Consider the following 19,704-nt stretch of genomic DNA (forward strand, 5'->3'; position numbering starts at 1 on the left):
ATGGGGCTTGGGTTCTTGAAACCTCAAAGTCCACCACCAGTGACACACTTCCTCCTACAACACATCTACTTCAAAAACGCCACACTTTCTAATTTCCTCCCAAGTAGTACCACTCCCTGATGACTAAGCATTCAAACAAATGAGCCTATGGGGAACATTCTTATTCAAACTGCTACAATATCCATAGAAGCAAGTCCTGTGAATCTGCTTCAGGATGCCCAGGAATGAATTGTGAAAATGGATGTGTGTGGAGTGGAGGTGCAAGGTGGGAGCTTTCAGTCCTGGCCCCTCTGGCTCGTGGCTACTACAGGCAAAGAAGAATCCAGGGCACAATGTGCAAAGTAACTTTTATTATGAAAACAAAAGGCACGTCTCAAGGAGAAATACACAGCGCAAGTTACCTGGGTTGCAGGTGGTCTATGTTGCCTGGTCTATATGTTAACTTTGGTCTTGTGGTCAGCCAGACTTACAGATGGGGTCATAGGCAAGAGACAAACAGAGAAGCAAGAGTGTGGACAAAAGGAAGATTATGTCCAGCAGTGTGTTTTTAAGTCATTTGTTTGAAGAATTCCTTCGGGATCTTACTCTTGGTCTGGAACAAAGGAGTTAGGGTGTCAGATGCACCCAGTGCCCTGAGTTTCATCACCTGGCCACCTAGACTCCATCTTGCTGAAGGCTTAAAGACAACCCATTTGTTACCCACTTGGTCCCCAGACCTCACCTGGAGCATAGTGAAGACTTCAGCAGCTCTAGTATAGTCCCACTTGTTGTCATCAAGGCATCTGAGGTGAGAAAGGGACAGCTGACCGCCAATACAAATGCCACCATATAATCTATGCTACTCATTATTCTGAGGCATGTGTGTCAGATTAGCACCGTATTAGTAGTGGGGAAAGACCTGGCAGAACTTAGGAGAATTCAAAGCAGAAACATAAGGATATTGTAATGAGCAGTGAAAAGTATTATATATCCTGCATCCCTTCTAAAAGAGAAGCTCAAGAAAAGAGGGAATTCTCCCCCATAGTTTTAAAATTAAAATGTACGACAGATCTCGGAATGTTTACTATTTCAATGCGCATCTCTCAGTCATTTTCTAGTCTATTCACAAGACTCTCTGCCAATCCCAACTAATTCCAAAAGTGCTCCATTGCTGCAAAAGAAAACTCTCTATCTGCTCGAGCTCAGATCTAACTCTCCATGTCACCCAGTACCTGGCAACTTCTACTGTGCTTTCATGTGCTACCAATTTTCCCATGCTAAATATTTTTTAATAAAAGATCTTAAACAAATAAAATGGCCTTCCTTGGGTGGCTGACTTCATTCACTTAGTCCAATTCCAAGCTTCAACATGTCAGACCACACATAGTGTCTATATTCACTTTTATGACTGAACAGTATCACACTGTGATATGTACCGTATTTATTCACTCATTCATCTTAGAGAAGACAGTTGAGATGTTTTCCCACTATAAATAACAGTGCTATAAACATATAAGTTTTGGACTAAACATGTTTTATAGCGTGTACTTCATAGTGGAATTATTAGGCCATGCGGTAACTCTACGTTTAACATTTTGAGGAATGATATGACAGACTCTACCCCCACCCCTCACTCCTAATCTCACTCTTTCCCTCCCTGTCTCCTCTCTCCCTATTTCTTTTCTTTTTTTTTTTTTTTTTTTGGTTCTTTTTTTCGGAGCTGGGGACCGAATCTCTCTCCCTATTTCTATCTCTGTCTTGCTGTCTCTGGCTCTCTCTGTCTCCCCACCCCGTGTGTGTGTGTGTGTGTGTGTGTGTGTGTGTGTGTGTGTGTGTGTGTGTGTGTGTGTGTGTGTTATTTAGTAATCTCGACATCTCTTAATCCAACAAAGGTAACACTCAAGATGAACCATGACATTCTGGTTTACATTTCTCTAATGACTAATAATGAAGAGGAAAAAAAATTCGTGCTTGCTGGCCACGGCATATTTTCTTTGCAGAAACAAATATTTGTTCAAATCCTTTTCCCGCTCTCAGTTGTGTTCTTTGCCTTTTTGTTTACTAAGTGTTCTGCCCATGTTCTTATCTGATATAAGATCATTCCTTTCTCTCATTCTGTTTTTGCACTTACCTAACAGCAACTGTTAATGCCCTGATTTGCGACAGAGTCCAATTTGTCAGCTTTTCTTTAGCTGCTTGTGGTTTTCATGTCACAGACAATACTTGGCTGACTAATTAAAGACCAGAAAGATTTATATCTATGTTTTGTTCTTTGGCATTGAGGTTGGGATTAACCCTTAAGTTTTGGATCCTCAGTCTATGCATGGCCAGTGTTTGTACAGGGTATGTGGATGGATGGAGGGCGTCCAAATTCCATGGTTTTTGAAGTGAGCATCCAGTTCTTTCAGTAACGTATTAGTCTCTGTAGAAATATGAGAGTCAGCTGAGCATCCGTGTGAGTGTTAATAATACTGAGTGCCTAATAGTCCCGAGGCACTGATGCAAGGACCACATAGTCTTAGGCAGTGTAGCATTGCAGCTAGCTTTTAAACTGGGAAGTGTTGCCTCCTCTAACGTTGTTCTTTGCATTCAATGTCGTTCGGTGCAGTGCATGTCCTACTGCATTTGCACATGAGGTACAGGATCCCCTTGTCAATTCAGAACTGTTTAAATTCAAACTTGTCTTATGTATATCTGGCTGTTTTACCTGCGCGCATATCTGTGCACTACTAGCCTGCAAGGACCCACCAAAGCTACAAAAGGCTGTTAGATCCCTTGGAACTAGAATGATAGTCATCTGTGAAAAGGTCTGTCTGTGGTGAGAACTGAAGCCAGGTCCTCAGGAAAAGTACCCAGTACCCTTAAGTGCTAAGTCAAAACTTTAGACCTTCTCTCTCGAAATTCTTGCAAAGAAACCATTTGGTACTTTGAGCAACATGTCAGGGAAAGTGAAGACCCCTCTGGACAGTAGTTCCATTGTCATACCTGTGAAAGGGGAAATCCTTTCCCATTCATTTTTTGAGTCATCTTTCATTTTGAAGATATTTTTCAGACATGAGAGTATGAACAGCAATGCATGCTGCAAGGAGGGGTATATGTGGTGGTGGTGGGGGAGAACATATGCAGACACATGTTCCAGTGAGTGCAGATTCGTAAGCATAATGATGCATGAGTGGGTGTCATAGGGCCATCCATGTGGTGTGTGGTCCAGACACATGCACAGCAAAGCAATTTTACACACTGCTGCATTTCTCTGCTCTGTTTTGTTACGTTGGTGCTGTTTTTACTCTTTTGGATGCTGTTCTAAATGGTCTTGCTTTTCTAAATTCACTCTTTGGCTATTTACTGCAAGTATGCAGCAGTGTAATGGATTTTTGTGCATCAGTCTTACATCCTGTAACTCTGCTGAGCTTGTTTATTAGTTTTAGGGTTTTAATGTAATTAATTCCTTTAAATTTTCCAAGTGGAATGTGATGCCATTTGAGAAATGGACTATCTTTAAATTTTTTTTACCTACACTATTACAAAGTGATAATATTTTTTCAGTTTGCTCCACCTATTTTTAAAAGGCAAATTTAAAATATAATCAGTTTGTCTTTTACATGTTATGTGAGATCCCATTATTCTTTTCCAATCGCAGCCCAAACTTACTTCTGAGACCATTCAAGTTTCATCCCCGACTGGGTGGAGAAAGCCTGCACCATTCTTTGCTGCTCTTGAGAAAGGACGAGCTTGAAGCTGGAGCATGATGTGGGCGAGGATATAGCAAAGGCACCCTGGATCTCATCAGGGCTTGGATTCCTCACAAAAAGTTGGTCATTCACAATGCACAAGCTGGAGGAAAATTAGTCCCTGAGACAATTGGATAGTTGGATCCCCTCAAACCTCACTGTCCCAGACGGGATGCTCTTTAACCTTTGATCCTTAGCAAGTTAATTCCTCCCATGTGCCTGCTCAGTCTGCCTTAGTAAACTCCCTTGCTGGTACCCAGAGAACAGCACCCCTACCTCCTCCAAGGGAGGGATTGTCTACCAGCTTCATTGGATTCGGAGATTTAATCCCCATACATTTTGCCTATACAGTAGAAAAAGAACCTAGTTACCTTCATTTCCATTTTAGAGTAAAAATCAGAGTCTCCTGAAGAGATCAGTTAATTGGGCCAGGGTGACAGTGACTGTCAGGGTCAGGAAGAAAACTGGTATTCCAGCCCTGGAGCCCCTCATCTTAACTGCTAGGCTATCTGCTACTTCGCTCCAACTCTTTGGGAGTTCCACCCACAATACTGCACTTACTTTGAACTACTTTCAAAGACAGCAATGAAGATCCTCATGAAGGCACGGATGCATTCCTGAGAGCTGCCCTCCACTTTGAGAACGAGAAAAAAACAAAGCATCCTTATTATAGTTACACCTGCTTTGCACCCTCGCAAAACATCCTTCACTCAGGGCCCTATGCTGCAAGGACCCAGGACCACTCGACTATTGGCTTGGAGTCAGGGGTCTGTGGTGGAAATGGGGGTGGGGGCAACAAGTGGCATCATCCACTCATATCGATGGATCCCCTGCCACATTCTGGACCCTGTGAAAAATAACGTCCAATGTTCACTTGGGCTCTGATTCACATCTGTCTGGGGTGGGGAGTAAATAGCACCATTTGCAAAGGGGGAAATGCAGAGCCTAAGCAACTGGCCCAAAGTCACAGAGTGAGGATCTGGAATGAGAGCCAACCAATCCTGCAACCCATGTGCTCTCCCTCACCCAGGAGCTGTGCAGCAGACAGGCACAGTCAGACCAGGATGGTCTGCAGGCAGCAGAACAGAAGGGAGGGCACACAGTGAGAGGAGCTGGGGAAATTCTCAGAGATACAAGTCCAGGTCAGGAAGCAACAAGGGATCTGGAGACGGGATTCTACCAGCACTCACCTTCCTTGAACAACCCACTAACAGAGAAGCAGAGCGTTTTTTCCTGAAAGGGAAGAAGCACAGAGGACTCAGGGTCCTGCCTAACTTTCTAACCACGTAGGAACAAGCCTCAAGGCAGGTATGCTCACCATCTGGAAACAGATGTCCACCTGGAAAGAGTTGAAGACATGCAGGGTTTTGGGTAATGTCCTCAGATAGCCCACAATATCTTCTTTTGTGTACTTCAGCAGCTGCCTCTGAATGTCTACAGAGGAGTGAATAAAACAAAAGTCTATTACACTCTGTGATTACCTCCTTCACGCCCCAAGTTCATGGACTCTACCAGGTCTTCCTGAGCACACACTTACGGAACTCCTTGGGATTCTTCACATCCCTTTCATCCTTGAAGTACCCACACATGCTACTCCTAGAAGAAAAAAGTCCTAGGGGAGGGGTCCAGCCAGTGCAGACACTTCCTGGGAGTCCCTTGTGTCTACTTGCTGCAGACAGTGGAGGTGGATTCACCCTGCTCCAGAATAGAGCATGAGGTGTGATACTCACAGATCTGGACCACTGGGGTTGAAGGGAATGGTCAGGGAGAAACAGGCCTGCTCATGGTAAATGCTCAGGAGACCTTGTCGCTCTTCAGAGTCATAGATCAAGTAATAGCTGTGCAGTGTGGAAATGGGTAGAACGAGTTATTTCAGTGGTCTGGACCCCAGATGGAACCTGAAAGGTCTCTGAGCAGATCTGTGCTAAGGTGACCCACCTCCTTCCCTTCCTTAAGGAACCATGCACACTTACTCTTGCAGGAATTGCTGCACTTGATTCTTTATGGCCTCCGAACCTTTAAAGATGGCCTAGAATACAAAGCCATTTTAGACAATGCATCTACTAAACTTAACAGGCAACAGCATAAATCTCTCTTGGTCTTTCTTCCCCACCTTGCGGGGCTTCATTAACTGGGGTTCTTCAATATCCATTCCAGTTGAAAGTGGTAACTTCCTGCCATCCTGAGGAGAAGAAGAGGAGGAGTCTGGAATGCATGCCAGGGAGGTATCCCTAGATAGCCATGGAGATGAAGAGACCCAAGGGGTTAAATGGCTAGAAAATTCCCTGGGACATGCATTATAGTCTGAATTATGGGGCATGGTAAACATATGTGGTTTGTAGGAGTGTTTCTGTGTGTGGGTCTATGTGGGTCATGGGCTTGGTTGGTTTGTATAATGAAACAACATTCAGATTATTTCTTTTCCTTTAGAATCCATGCCATTGAAAATGAACAGCTATCTCAGGCATACACATTATCAGGCAAGATACAAATGGGCTACGTTAAGTGGGGAGCTCAATCGTGTGTAGAAGATGAAGGCAGGAACATACCAGGCATGACAACTGCGGAAAATACTCCAGGATTGCACTGTTCAAAAAGCAAAAGCCACAAAAGTGATTGACAGTTCAGATTTGGACTGCATTTCTCCCCTACTCCTAACATCCCCTTGTTTTTCCCTCCAGTTCTCTTCACCCCCTTTCCTCACTGCCAGACCCCTGGGTAGCTTCTACCTACACCACACTGGGCCCCTTCTCCAGGGTCACAATAAATAAACATATTGAGAGGCCAGTCTCCAGGGTTTCCTACTTTCCTTGCCTCCCTTCTCTTCCTCAGTCTCCACAGAAGGCCCAACCACTTTGGAATACGTCCAGGATTCTTCAGTATGCCGAGAGGTGAAGGTGGGGGAGGGAGGAATAAGGATGGACAAAGGAGATGGCGGTGGGGTGGTAGATGGTGATAGAAAGGGAATGAGGGGGCAAGGGAGATTTGTGAAAGACAGGAGAGAAGAGGCGAAGGAGACAGAGGACACAATGAAAAAGGAATGAGTGGGTGCTCTGTCTACTTTGGTGTGATGAGTTAAGATACTGGGAGAAACGGGTTCACCTGCTGCTATGCTTTGCTTCATGTGTGCCTGGCTAGCCCAGAGACCCAAGGCAGCAATGAAAATATGCATACTACTGGGGCTGGCATGAAGAACCATACTGCTCTCAGAGTGAGCCAGGGATTACTCCAGAGACAAGAACCATTCTCCAGAAGCTGAAGAAGTGATAGGTGAATCCCCACGTCAGCATGTGATGGCTAGGCTATGGGCTTCTCCAAGGAATCAAATTGCTGGTCTCAGACTGCCCAAGACTCCTCTTATATGCTAGGCAGGACAATGAGCAAGAGATATTGGTCCATAGGTAAGAAGGGAAGGAGGGAGGGACAGAGGCTTCTAGGAAGCCAGGGGCTTCTTTCTCCTCAACCTCTTCTGCTTCTCCCCTTCCCTCCTGCTCCAGGAAGCCTTCAGCTCCCCAGTCACGGCCCACTCCGGGATTCCTGATCTAGAGAGCAGAGGTCCTCCAATCGAAAGGAAGACAGAGATCCCAGTAGGAGTCTAGAGGAAGTGATGTCCAGGTCAGCATCACGCCCAGGACCTCAGCCCTCAGTTGGGGCAGGACAACCTCTTGGGCATCCTGAGACGGATGAGGGGAGCGTTCAGGAACAAGATTGGAAGGAAGGCTCCTCTCAGGACTGGGAAGGAGGCCTGGTGCTGATGAGATGCTCAGGAGGGCCTTCTGGAGGAGGCTGAAAACTCACACACGTGAAACACAACCCGTGCTAGGTGAGGTGGGGCAGACAGGTTAGTTGCAAAGGAAGCCTGTGAGCAAAGCCCAGAGTACGGAAACGGGGGAGAGAGCAGGCTCTGTGGTCCTCCCAGAAGACCAGGGCTGCCTCCTCCCAGAGAGTCTCTCAGACCACTATGGGCGTATGGCATCCATGAGGGGAAGGAAGTGTTAGCAGGGATGTACCTTACGTAAGAAGAATGGTCTGGGAAGGTGCTGCACAAGGGATTCCCTTCTAGCCACAGCTGTTCCAGCTTCAGCCCTCTTATCTTCTCCAGTTCCCATGCTGTTCTTAGCTGAGGAAAATGAGAGAACTGGTAAAGGTGTTCCAGGCAAAGACAGCCATTAGAAGTTCAGAACCCATACCTCCCTGCTCCCACTCATGGTTTGGTTTGCCTGTCTAATGCTGTCAAGTACCATAGTCGACACACTACTATCCATCTTTAACCCCAATCTCTTCTTCTCACCATGTTTTTGGAGAGGTTCAGGATCTTGAGCTTGGGTGCCTTCTTTACAACGTCAAACAGGCTATCTAACTGGAACAGTTTGTTGCTGCTCAAGTTCAAGGATAACAGCTTTGGGGAGCAAAAGTTAGAATGATCTTTAGTGTTGAGAGCCTTGGATACATATTTGCCCTGTACCCCATCCTTTCTGGCCCTCCACACAAACATCAACCAACACCTTAGGAAAATCCTCTTGGATGATCTGAAGGGTGGCAGTCATGCAGCTTCTTCTGTTCAGAATCATGTCTATGTTGTGATTCATCAAGTCTTCAGGAAGAGGACAGAAAGGAATCAGAAAGTAGAGAGGGGTCTGTCTAAAACCAGCCCCAGCACAGTCTGCTCCCCCAGGTTACCACATCTTCTTCCTAGGTAGATCTTTGATCCACAAATATTGCTGTCAGCCATACCTGGGTCAAAGCGGAGCTTTTTGAGGCACAGAGCATGCTGGGAAATATCATATCTTTTCTTCATGGCCAGCTGCAGAGACACATATGGAAAGGATGGCTCTGTGGTGCTGTGGGTTGTGGTGTTGGGAACATCATGGACTTGCTATGGGGGAGGGGAGACCTGAGTCTGGGAAGTGAGCATACACAGTGCCTTCAGACTGCTTTACCTTCAGTTGCTCCATTTGTTCTCTTGTGAACCTATTCTGCACAGAGTAGGGTGCAACTGAGGGATTGACAAAAATAGGTATCTGTGGGGAGGAGAGACATAATGAACACCAGGAACTCTAATCCCAAAGATAACGCTCCCACTCTATGGCATGTGTCAGGGGTAGGTACAGAGAATGCATCCAGCACACACCTTCTCAAAGTCCTCACTACTTATCTTGTAGCTGACATCCTTCAATGCATATGCAATGCTAGAATCCTGGACAAAGAACTGGATCCGGTATTTGTCACAATGAAACTACACAAAGGAGAAAGCAGAAGTGATAGCATCAGAGGCCACTGAGCCCTACTGAGCTTGGCCTCCCAGTCAATCCTCCAAGCCATCCCAGCTGGCTTCACCATCCTCTCTTACATCCACTGGTGTGAAGGGCACGCTGCAAAGGCTGTGGACTGAATTCATTAGCTGTGTCTTGTCACACTTTCTCCCACATGGAATCTAAATTTGCAAATAAAGAACAAGAGAGAAGAGAGACACCATGGAAACTTTGGAGGAGAGCAGATATATTCCGAATGTTCTTTCCTGACATTCTACAAAGAACTTCCACAGGACCTCTGACAGGGTTCCTTGTTTTGTGCCAAACACAGATCTAGATTCACAAGTTCTCCTCACAGAAGCTCTTCTCCCTCCAAGTAACTGACTTATCTTGCTCACTGAGATCTTCCTTCTCTTGGACTTCAGGAAAGTCTAAGGCAGATGTCACCAAGACACTCACCGTGACCTTGAACCAGCTCTCCAGTGTTCCGTCTTCTGTGAACTGCTCCACTTCTCTCTTTTGAGCTTTTTCATCTCTCCACACTGTGATATGGATTTGGTCCTCCACATGCTCTTCCTCTCTGCTCTTACGTCGTCCAGAATAAGGTGTGCTATGAGAGGGATAGGGAGTGCCAGTAAATGCTAAGGAATTCTTGTATGCATCCACCCTCCTAACACTGGTAGTACAGATACAATTATGATTTCTCAGCCTCTCTTCCACATCTGTATAGCAGCAGATCTCCAGTATCTCAGTGAGAGGAGACCACTAGGGAAAAGGAATTGAAGGAACCTATTATACTGACCAGGCTGCCTGGTAACTTACTGTCTTACGGATGGGTTCCAGAGAACGGCTCTCGTCTCCATATTTCCACCATTACCCCAGGCTTTTGAAGGCAGAATTGTGTGCCCAGTATCCTCATAATGATTGGTCTTCTTGCCAGTATAGCCCAGAGAAGAAACCCTGTCTTTCTTTCTTCCTAGAAGAGCACAGTTTTTACCATCATAATATTATGAAATGGGAAACAATGCAAGTTTGGAAGACACATCAGTGATCCATCTACCACATAGGACATCAGGGGGAAGGCAACACCATGTGAGGGTAATTAAAGGGCCAAAAGGTCTGATTGGAAAAAAAAAACAGTGGGATAACTCCAGGCATTGTCACAGAAGACAGCACAGTAGGGCAGGATTTGTGATATATTTGGCCCATGGTGTATAGCAAACACAAAGCACTACTAGGCAGCTGACCCTAACTAGCCTTGTCTTGGGATTCCTTAATTTAGTAACTATACAATGGCTTGGGTTCCTACCTTCCCCACCTCAGTGCAACAATCCAATCATTCATTGAACTGACTGCCACAGTTAACAAGCTGTAAACTTCCTTGTTACTGATGTCCAAGTTTTACTGGCAGTGGAGGCCAAGGAAGTAGCCCATTAACCTGTCACCAAATTACCTTATTACGATCCACAACACTCAGGTTTGAGCTATTCAAATGACATATCTTCTCCATTCGGCCTACAATACTTTCACGTATAGAGGACTGACCTTCCTAAACCCCACACTTGCACTACAAAGGTATGAAAGAAAAACTGGAATGGCAAGTGCCAAACACAATTTCCAATTGCACTGTGGTTTTGCTGAAGTGATTCCTGGTCTGAGTCCATTACAATCAGAAATCACTGTTTGGAATTGCATATCTGCTAAGTGCTGAGGTCTGCTCCACAAGTTTGAAATTCTCTATGTTCATAAATGCTTCCAGGCAACTGACAGCCAGTGTCTGCCTGTTCTTTGGTGAGGCATTCTGTTTATGCCATTTAGATCATGTGATACAGAAAGCATTGTTAACACAGTGAATCTTCAAGCTTGTGGAGCAGTTGGTTGGGCAATGCACCCTTAGTTGTGTTGGTGAAGCTTTCTGTTGTATTCATCCATACCGATTCACATCCTGGAGATGTGTGCCCATCCCTTTCTGCAACGCAAAGCCTCCCACCAAGCTTTCCTGCTGTACATCTTATTAGGCATGGGGTGGCAGACTTGAAATGCTTTCTGTTTTCTATTTGTCCGCTGTCTTATTCTATCTTTTGAAATAACAATAACCTCCTGTCTGTCCCCATTGGGTACCCTTAACAAAGGCGTTTTGTACCATCAATCATCAGGTGCCAGCAGCAGGTAATGTTGGTGTCTTTGCCGTGGGGGTGAGGTGGATATGAATGCTAGGAGAGACCAGCCTTCTCAAGCACCGCAGAGTGAATGGTTCTCTAGGTTTGTAAGTTGCAGATTGTGTTCTGTCATTATTCCACTTTGCCTCAAGACACATGTATGGATGAAAATTAGGTCACTTGGAGTCCGCTCATAACAAATTGATGATAAGCGCAGCTCAGAGGAACAACATTGGGGACTCCAGGGCTTTCACCATGTAACCCACTATCAGGAGCTTTCCCTGTATCAGTGCTGGCACTGGAAATGAATCTAAAGGTGAACAGATTGTCTGGGATAGGCCTTCAGCTCAATGGGCCTGCTGTCTGTGTTTCACAGGCCACATCTAAGTGCTAAGGAAATTCTCCTAGTTCTGCCTTCAAAAATTCCACCACAGCCCTACTCGTCTCATCTTTGCCATGGGTGTTACCCTAGCCAGGCCTCCAAAACATTCTCCTTTGGCTCTCTTTGCTTTTGTTTCCCACCCCCTGCCCGGGCTCACTCAGACACTGTCTTCCACACAGCAGGAAGAATGCTTTAGTGTTATAAGGCAATTATTAAATCTTGCCTATCCTACTGCTCAAAGTCCTGCAACTGGGTTGCAGCCCATCTGTAAAAGATCTGTGGGTCTATGACATCCAACTAAAACAAACCAAAACAAAAAACATAGCAACTAAAGACACCTAGTGATAGGTGGCAATAGGTAAATGTTAGCAAACCAAATCATCTTCCTGAAAGCTCAAAGAGCAAAAGAAAAACATCAGATTTTTAAGTTGGAGATGGGGCAAGGACAAGAGATGGCATAACAGAGACCAAAGGCAGCATCTCGGTTCCTGGGAGTTTGAAACTATGTATCTCACCTGTGACTCCAGAAAAAGTTGAGAACTGGGGTGGACTGAAGGAAATAGGCAGTGAGAAACCCAATAAAAGTCCAGAAGTTCTGGATGCATGGTGTCTACAAATGGAGTAGGATGATTCTGAACCATTGTGTGGAACCCAAGACTACTTCCAGAACATCTTCTACCCTAGAATGGGCAAATCTAAGCAGCTTAATGACCATAGTTCCAGATCCTATCTTCTGCAAGGCCCTCTATATGGTGAATCACAGAATACAGAGCATGTAAAGTGAGCATCTGCAGAAGGACTCTATGGAAAGGGACAGTGAGGACAAAGTACACATTGGTGCCCATCCACTTACAGAATGCCTTGGTACCTTACACCTGGCTAGGACTGATGCCACTGGAGTCCAAAATGATAGACAGCAAGAATATAAAAAAGCAGGTGCCAGAGAGACAGTCCAGATGTTAGGAGCACTTGCTTCTTTTGCAGAGGATCTGGGCTCAGTTCCCAGCACCCACATCAGTAAACTGCAGCTCCAGGGATTCTGTCACCCTCTTTTGGCATCTGATGACATGGGCAAGCACGTGGTACACACAGAGACAGGCAGGCAGGCAGGCACACACGGGTATTCGTCAATAAAAAAAGAAGGAAAATGTAAAACTATTTGATAAATCAGTCTACCCTTGGGCTTTGCCAGGCTTTAGCTATTCCTCCAATACCAAAGGAACAGTGGACCTCGTTCAGGATACCATGCATGTTTCTCAGCTCCTGCCTGTTTGCAATTCTGAATTCTGTCTACTGTACTGCCCAAGCTGCTGATGACAAGCACCTCTGCTACAGTAGGGTGAGAATACAGAGATAGGCGGACCAACATTTGATCGATTGCCAACAACCGCTTGGTATAGGGCATAATGAAGACTTTTCACCTCCTCATGGAAGTCCCATGAGAACGGCACCCACTGTTCATTTTCAAACCTGAGACAGACATGAGATACCTATTTAACATATTAAAGCAGACACTGGCTACCAGTTTTTCCCAGCATTCCTCAGTCTCTACCTGCTACAGGGTCCTCCTGGCTAGCATAGCCTGCTCCCTACCCTGAACTTCTCCAGTCCAGGCTTTGGGCTGCCCTCTTCCCAGTTATATAAGTCATAACCCAGTTATATAAGTTATATAACTTTGGTTATCTGCCCTCTTTTGATGTACACTTTACCTTTGTGGACACTTAATCTGGCTCTCTGCAACCCTCTCTCCCCTCTCCTCATATGGCTCAAGAGAATGTCCATTCTGGACTCTCCCAGATGTCTCTACCCTGGCCATGCTTGCCCTTTTATCTACCACAAACTTTCTCGTCCACTATACCTGGGAGCAGTCATGTCCTTCCTTCTCCCTTCCATGTATTCATTCACCCAGGGCTCCCTTTTGGATCATGAATATTCAGTTCAGTGATGCCCGGTGATCCTCCCAAATGGTAGAATCAGAGTTTCTTATTCCAGCGATTATTCTCCCTCACTCCTAACCTTCCATCAAGTACTATTGTACTGACTGAATCCTTTCTCCACTAATAGTAAACATTCTTGTTTCTTGGATATATATCCTACAGCAGAGAAAGATGAGGCTTTGTGCTAGTCACGCCTGTACGTGAGAACTGGGTGTCTTGGAACAAGTGAAGAAAGCTGCCTAGGATGAGCTGGAGGACTCTTGACCCCTAAGGTGCATGTACGCACGGATGGATGCAGATGCATATGACACCCTTGTGCAGAGCACGTAGCTTGGCACGCTAAGGCAAACACTACTTTAAGCAGCCAGCTTCCTATGAGTCACCCTCGTCTCCTTTCTAACTTTAAAGGTAACTATTTCACTACCAAGGGTCACACATGATTACAGAGGAGTTAATGTCAAAGCCTGTCTTAGTTTCCAGGAATCCATTTGTCTGTCTGTTTGCAGAGGCTACTGTTATCACTGTGGCTGAATCTTAGACGCTTAATATATCGCTTGTCTTCCCTCCTGCCTTGTCCATGACAACCATCCTCTTCTCCTCCTCCTCCTCCTCTCCGAGTTTTGGGTCCTACGTGTGCTTGACTGAGCATGCCTTTGCCACTCTGCATTCTTTATGTACTTTAGCCCTCGAATTGCTCTCATGCTCAGCCAAGAATCGAGACTAACAGAGACTTTAGAAGGTCTAGTCTATAACTGCTCTGAAGTCATTTGCTCCCTTGATAAATTGGTCCAGTTAAGACATTCAAATAATCAGTATATATCTTCTCATACAATCTCACATTTTCAATCTTTTCAGCACAAGAGCCACTTTATTCCCAAAATGGTCTTCCCGTACCTTCTGCTTGTAGGTACCCAGGTTGCTAGAGAGTTTAACATCACTGGTTTTCTCTAACACCAGCACCCAGTACCTCTGTCCATCTCTGCACCATCTATTGACAGTGTCATCGCCTGTTTTGGTCATTGTCTTCTACTTACTAGAAAGACATTAGTTTACATTTTCCAAGAGGAAACCATGGAGAGCCTTTCTCTGAGCCACCAGGCATTGTTTTATAATAAGGTTTATATTTCGATACAAAGGCAATTTGTGCATTTGACACATTTGCTTGTTCACAAAAGACTACCGGCTTATCAGTGATGTTGTTTGTGACAGATGCCTTGTGCCTATATTCAAGCCGCTGCATCAAGTGAGATGAATAAAGTGAGGGGAACGATACCTTTATTCCATAAATGTACACTCAACTTCACTGAAGAGAGCTGCAGGAATGGCAAGTGAGGAACAAATGATTATAAGACACTGACCTTGAAATCGGGCCTGGTTGAATGCAAGTAATGGCACTGCCATCTAGGGCCTACAGGAATTCTGGCAACTGTTTAACCTGTTTGGGCTGGGCTTCCGTTCCTCGAGGAAGTGGTCAGTGCTGCTGTGGGCTGAGTGCTTCCATTAGTCCCTACCTGGGGTAAAAAATCCTTACAACAGACTTTTTCTTACTGCCGGGGCTTTAGCAGGGCCGTGACTACATCTGTCTCTAAACTGCAATGGATCGGGTGGGTGCCATTTATGATGGTGTGCTGTAAGAATCTCTGGGGCTCTCTTGGCCAGAGGTACAGTGAATGATCCCGGTCTAGACTGTGCCTACTCCGTTAGTGTAGGTCCCTGCTTCGTTTCAGTAAGAATCCTTTAGGCCCAGTCAGCTAGCATCGTGTGGATGGCTTTAGTGACGCGGAACTTAGAGGCACAGTGAGAAATGAGCCACTCAGACTTGAGGGTACGAATAAACACAGCATTAATCAGATGAGATGCCTCCAGAAATGGAAAGAACAATACCTGGGATTTTTCTGGGAACTTACAGAGCAATTTATGGTATTGCTTGCTGTTCAAGAGAGGTATGGCATATGACAGCTTTTCAATAATAAGTCAGTATTCAAAAGCCAGGAGTTATTTGGACTCAGTGAGAGGCACCGTCTCCTCTCAGCCTGGCATATCAGTAGTTCCCTGCTTTCAGTGGCGGGGTACTTTATTTCCTCAAGGTGATGAACCCTTTCTTATGATTTACAAATGAGACTGTCAATTTCCACTCAGCCATTTTAGAATTATGCTTATAGACAGGAATTATCTGTGAAGAAGGAAAAATTGAAAAGATTCTACTGGGGGACATCATTGAATAAATGAAGAGAAGATAAAATATCAAATGAGTGAGTTAATGATGAAAAGAAAAAGTAGTTATTATACATATATCCCACGGTCCTTTGTAAACACAGGACATGAATTAAATGGGTAGAAGAATAAATTCATGGCATCTCAAAATATGTTCAGAAAACATTAATACACTTTGAAAAGAGATCCATTGTCAGGGAGTGGGAGAGACCTGAGAACTACATGTTGTTGTAATCATACTTTCTAAGCACAAACACAGCAGCTTGGAGGTGTCTTTACCTGTGTATCTAAAGGGTCCCTGCCTCCTTTCATTAGAGCACATCTTTCTTGTCTCTTGGCCTTCGTAGTCTTCCAACTAGAAATAGAGAAATAGGAGGAAAATAGATTACTTAAATTCTGTCATACAAGATATCACTTTAGTCTCCTGGAAAGTACACATTGCTCAACCCCAGTAAGGAAAGCTCCTTACTCAGCTTTACTCATTCACTATCACCTTCATGATGGTCCAAAGGCATCCCTTAAGATCTGGGGCATCAGTGGGAGAGGAAGTACATAATCTTGCTGCTACTGGATGTCCCAGGCCAGTTGTGATACCCAAGGAGGGTTTCCCCGTCTCAGAAAAGAAGGGAAGGGGGTAATGGGAAGAGGAGAGGTTTGTGAGGGTGGGGCTGGGAGGAGAGGAGGGAGGGGGATTCAATCAGGATATAAGGTGAATAAAAAATTAATGAATAAAAAGATTTTATCTGCATGGCTTTTTCGAGTTCTTTGTGACACAGGAAAATGGAGGCTGCAGCAAGGAATCTAAGGAACAAAACTTAGAATAGAAGACGGAAACCTCAGCGAGTCGCTGACCTCAGGAGAGCTGGAACACAAGAGGATGGATTTCCTTCTGCCAACCGCCCCCTGAAACCTGAAAAATTTCAAGGTAAGGAATTCAGAGTGTTTACTTTGTTCCCAGGTCGACAAGTTCGTTGAAACCTCAAACTTTACAAAAGTGCCCTCTCTCCTTTGCCTCTACCTTGCATTCTCTCCTCTGATCACTTCCTGCTTCTAGAGCAAGGGCTGGGGGAGAGAAGAAGCCAGAGCACAGCAGCAAACTAAGAGGCTGGAGGAAAAGGAAGAAGGCCTTCAGAAACCAACTCTCTGTGAACTGGCTAGTAAGAAGTCTCTAATAACCTTGAAAGAAACAGACCAGATAAGAAATGGGGCAGATGACTGACAGAGAAGGGAGGGGAGTGATCTCAAGGCCTAACAGGCAGAAAAGCTAGCAGGCCATGACTACAGGCAGGGTGACAAGGAAGGGGACGGTGGTCCTACTCTCATTTAAGATTCCTGCCCTGCAGAGATGAATGGCAGTCTTTAAACCCTCATGGTTGCTGCTCATTCTTACTCGCCCTGTCCAGCCCCACGCGTTGCCCTTTTGCACCTCTTGTGAGTCCAGGATCAGATGAAGACTTCCCAAACCTTTTGTGCTGGGTCAGGCTTTTCAATGTTTGGCCACTTCACTTCAGAAAGTTCTCCCACACCTCTATGGAAAGCCCTCTGCTGTGCAGTAGCTACGGGCTTACACCTTAAAGCCACCAACCCAACCCATCCCACCCCACCCCACCCGACCGGACTCCTACCGTGTGCCCTGAGTAAAATCCCAGAGAGCAGCTGGTGGGCCTCCTACCAGAAAAGTGGTCTTGTACAGTCAGCCTGTAGTACCTTAATATTTCCTGGAGAAGTATGGAGTCTAAGCCAGCGTCTAATCAAGCTTTGTTCTTAGTGAGAACAAGGACAACTCCAAAAGCCTCCCGTGGGTGGAGGCTTTGTGAGCTCACAGCAAACACGGAAAGGGCCTGGCTTGATTCTTGATTTTGAGAGGAAGAGAGCAGTCATGTGACTGTCTAAGGGGTTCGGGCGTCCCTAGGCTGCTTCTGAGGTCTTGTGGGAGGAGTTGCGCATGCACCCACGTGCATCTTAGCACATGACCGCAAGAACAGTGGTAACTGAGTAGTCCCGTGATTGCAAGGCTTTTTGCCTCATGAAGGACCAGAGTACAAAATCCAGCAACTCCTAATCTCCTGACAAAGGGTGCTGATAAAGTTGGGGAGTTGGGGAAGACTGTTTGTGCCTTCACGTGGTGGAGGAGGAGGTGGAGGCGGAGGCAGAGGCAGGGACTGGGTTGGCAACAGACCCTGGATTCCATCAAAAGCACTGCAAAGAAAAAGAAAAAGAAAGAAAGAACAAAAAAAGAAAAGAAAAAAAGAAAAAAAACTTAAGCAGGGCAATGGTGGCAGAGGCCTTTAAACCTAGCACTAAGAAGGCAGAGTCAGGCAGATCTCTGTGAGTTCCAGGCCAGCCTGGTCAACAAAGCTAGTTGCAAAACGGCCAAGGCTACACAAAACTACCATGTCTCAAAAAATAAAATAAAACGAAACAGAAAGCAAACAAATAATAAGACTAAGCATTAAAAATAGAAGATAAGATACACGTGTTACCAATAGAGATCATAGATCTAGGTCAGCCACATAATTTTATTTTCTCCATGATGCCAACAACCCTATGACATACAGCCATAGGATTTCATACTATCCGGATGTCTGGGAAGGGCTATATTAGCTCCTTGACAGAATCTTCCAATTTTACCCATAAAACCTAGGAAAGTAGCACTTAGGAAATATAGCCAGAGACCTAGGTCTAAGCTAACATTCCTTTAGATGATGCACACCTTCAGGGGTCAGAGGTTACCAATGGGTATTCTGCTCAATTATTCTGCAATATATTCCTTTGACTTAGGGTCACTCACTGAAACTAAAGCTTAACTGGAATCCAGAAAAATCCAAGACATTCTCCTGCATCTGACCTTTGACCTGACCAGAGCTGTTGTGTGTGTGTGTGTGTGTGTGTGTGTGTGTGTGTGTGTGTGTGTGTGTGTAGCCACGCCTGGTGTTTGCCACTGCTTCTAGTGAGTCAAACACAGGTCCCCATGTTTTAGCAGCAAGTGTTCTTACTCACTGAGCTACATTCCCTATTCTAGGACCTATTCCTGAAGAAGGGAGGAAACAGAAATAGAGACCATCACACCCAATCATGATGCAGCCAGAGAGCTCTGCACTAGGTCGACAGCCTTCTAAGGGCTTCTGGTCACAGCAGCAGTTTGCCTGTTCCAGGAAAACTCAGGTTTTTTGTAGACCATTGCAGTAAATTCTTAAGATGCGATCAGGTGAGCAGAGCATAAAACTTTACCCCAAACTGAAAATGCAGACCACTCCCAAGATTGGGACAACTGTAGCAGATGCAAGCTCCCTTTCCTCCAAGCTGGGCAAGTTCTGACCATAGAGCCCTGGGAGGGACAGTGAGGTGTAGAGCCAGGAGGCATTCAATGAAGGCTTCTGTTCAGGCAGATACCTAGACAAGAGATAGTCAGCAACTGGGAAATACAGACTGCTTGAAAGGCAGAAGCATGGAGAGCTTTGAGTACAAGGCTTTTCCATCAGACAGCCCTGGTTACATAAACAGTATCTACTGCAACTTACACAGTAGCAGCCTTGTGTGGGCTGTGCAGGGTTGAAGTGATGAAAAGACTTGATGCTTTTGCAGGATGAGTCTGAGTCAATTCCATTGCGCTCATTGGTGGAGCGCAGACTGGAGTCACATAGCATTTTATAGAGATGGCATGAATGCTGAGGGGTAGAGGAAATTCCTCTGCTAAGGCCAAACTCTTTCCCATTTGCTTGTCTACCTACATTCCATGTGGTTTCCATGGCCATCTAAATACCAGGCAGTCCAAGGTGGTGATGTTTTTTTTTTTTGCCTAGGTCCAAAGTGGACTGGAATAGAAGCCTACAGTTTACTGTCATTCAAATGTCTTTAGCTCAGGCTTCTGTAGATCCTGTGAATATCTACTACCCTGTGAGACACATAAACAATCCCAGAGAAAAGCTGTCCTACTGATTAGGCTACTGGGGACAGAGGCCCTATCTTATCTACTGTGGATTCATCACAATAGAGTCCCTGTCCTCATATCTTAGGGACTCTCCCAGAAAGGTTTGTTCTCTGTCCCTG

At 45.3% G+C, this 19,704-nt stretch overlaps 1 protein-coding gene across 3 annotated transcripts; it reads right to left on the reverse strand.

Annotated features, from left to right (window-relative positions):
- Window positions 1-330: 330 nt before the first annotated feature.
- Nxf7 (nuclear RNA export factor 7) lies at window positions 331-17,538 on the reverse strand. Of its 3 annotated transcripts, none has more exons than XM_006257254.5 (22): window positions 17,362-17,538; window positions 15,934-16,009; window positions 9,785-9,938; window positions 9,422-9,572; window positions 9,061-9,144; window positions 8,842-8,946; window positions 8,651-8,731; window positions 8,445-8,514; window positions 8,216-8,304; window positions 8,002-8,109; window positions 7,721-7,830; window positions 6,260-6,296; window positions 5,824-5,892; window positions 5,684-5,739; window positions 5,441-5,548; window positions 5,248-5,306; window positions 5,029-5,144; window positions 4,901-4,943; window positions 4,272-4,344; window positions 3,631-3,813; window positions 722-782; window positions 331-592 (listed from the first exon to the last, which is right to left on the reverse strand). In XM_006257254.5, the coding sequence occupies exons 2-22, from the start codon at window positions 15,974-15,976 to the stop codon at window positions 548-550; spliced, it is 1,845 nt and encodes a 614-aa protein (XP_006257316.1). In that variant the 5' UTR covers window positions 15,977-16,009; window positions 17,362-17,538; the 3' UTR covers window positions 331-547.
- Between the last annotated feature and the right edge of the window lie 2,166 nt (window positions 17,539-19,704).

Source organism: Rattus norvegicus, chromosome X (genome assembly GCF_036323735.1).
Source record: "Rattus norvegicus strain BN/NHsdMcwi chromosome X, GRCr8, whole genome shotgun sequence".
NCBI lineage: Eukaryota > Metazoa > Chordata > Mammalia > Rodentia > Muridae > Rattus > Rattus norvegicus.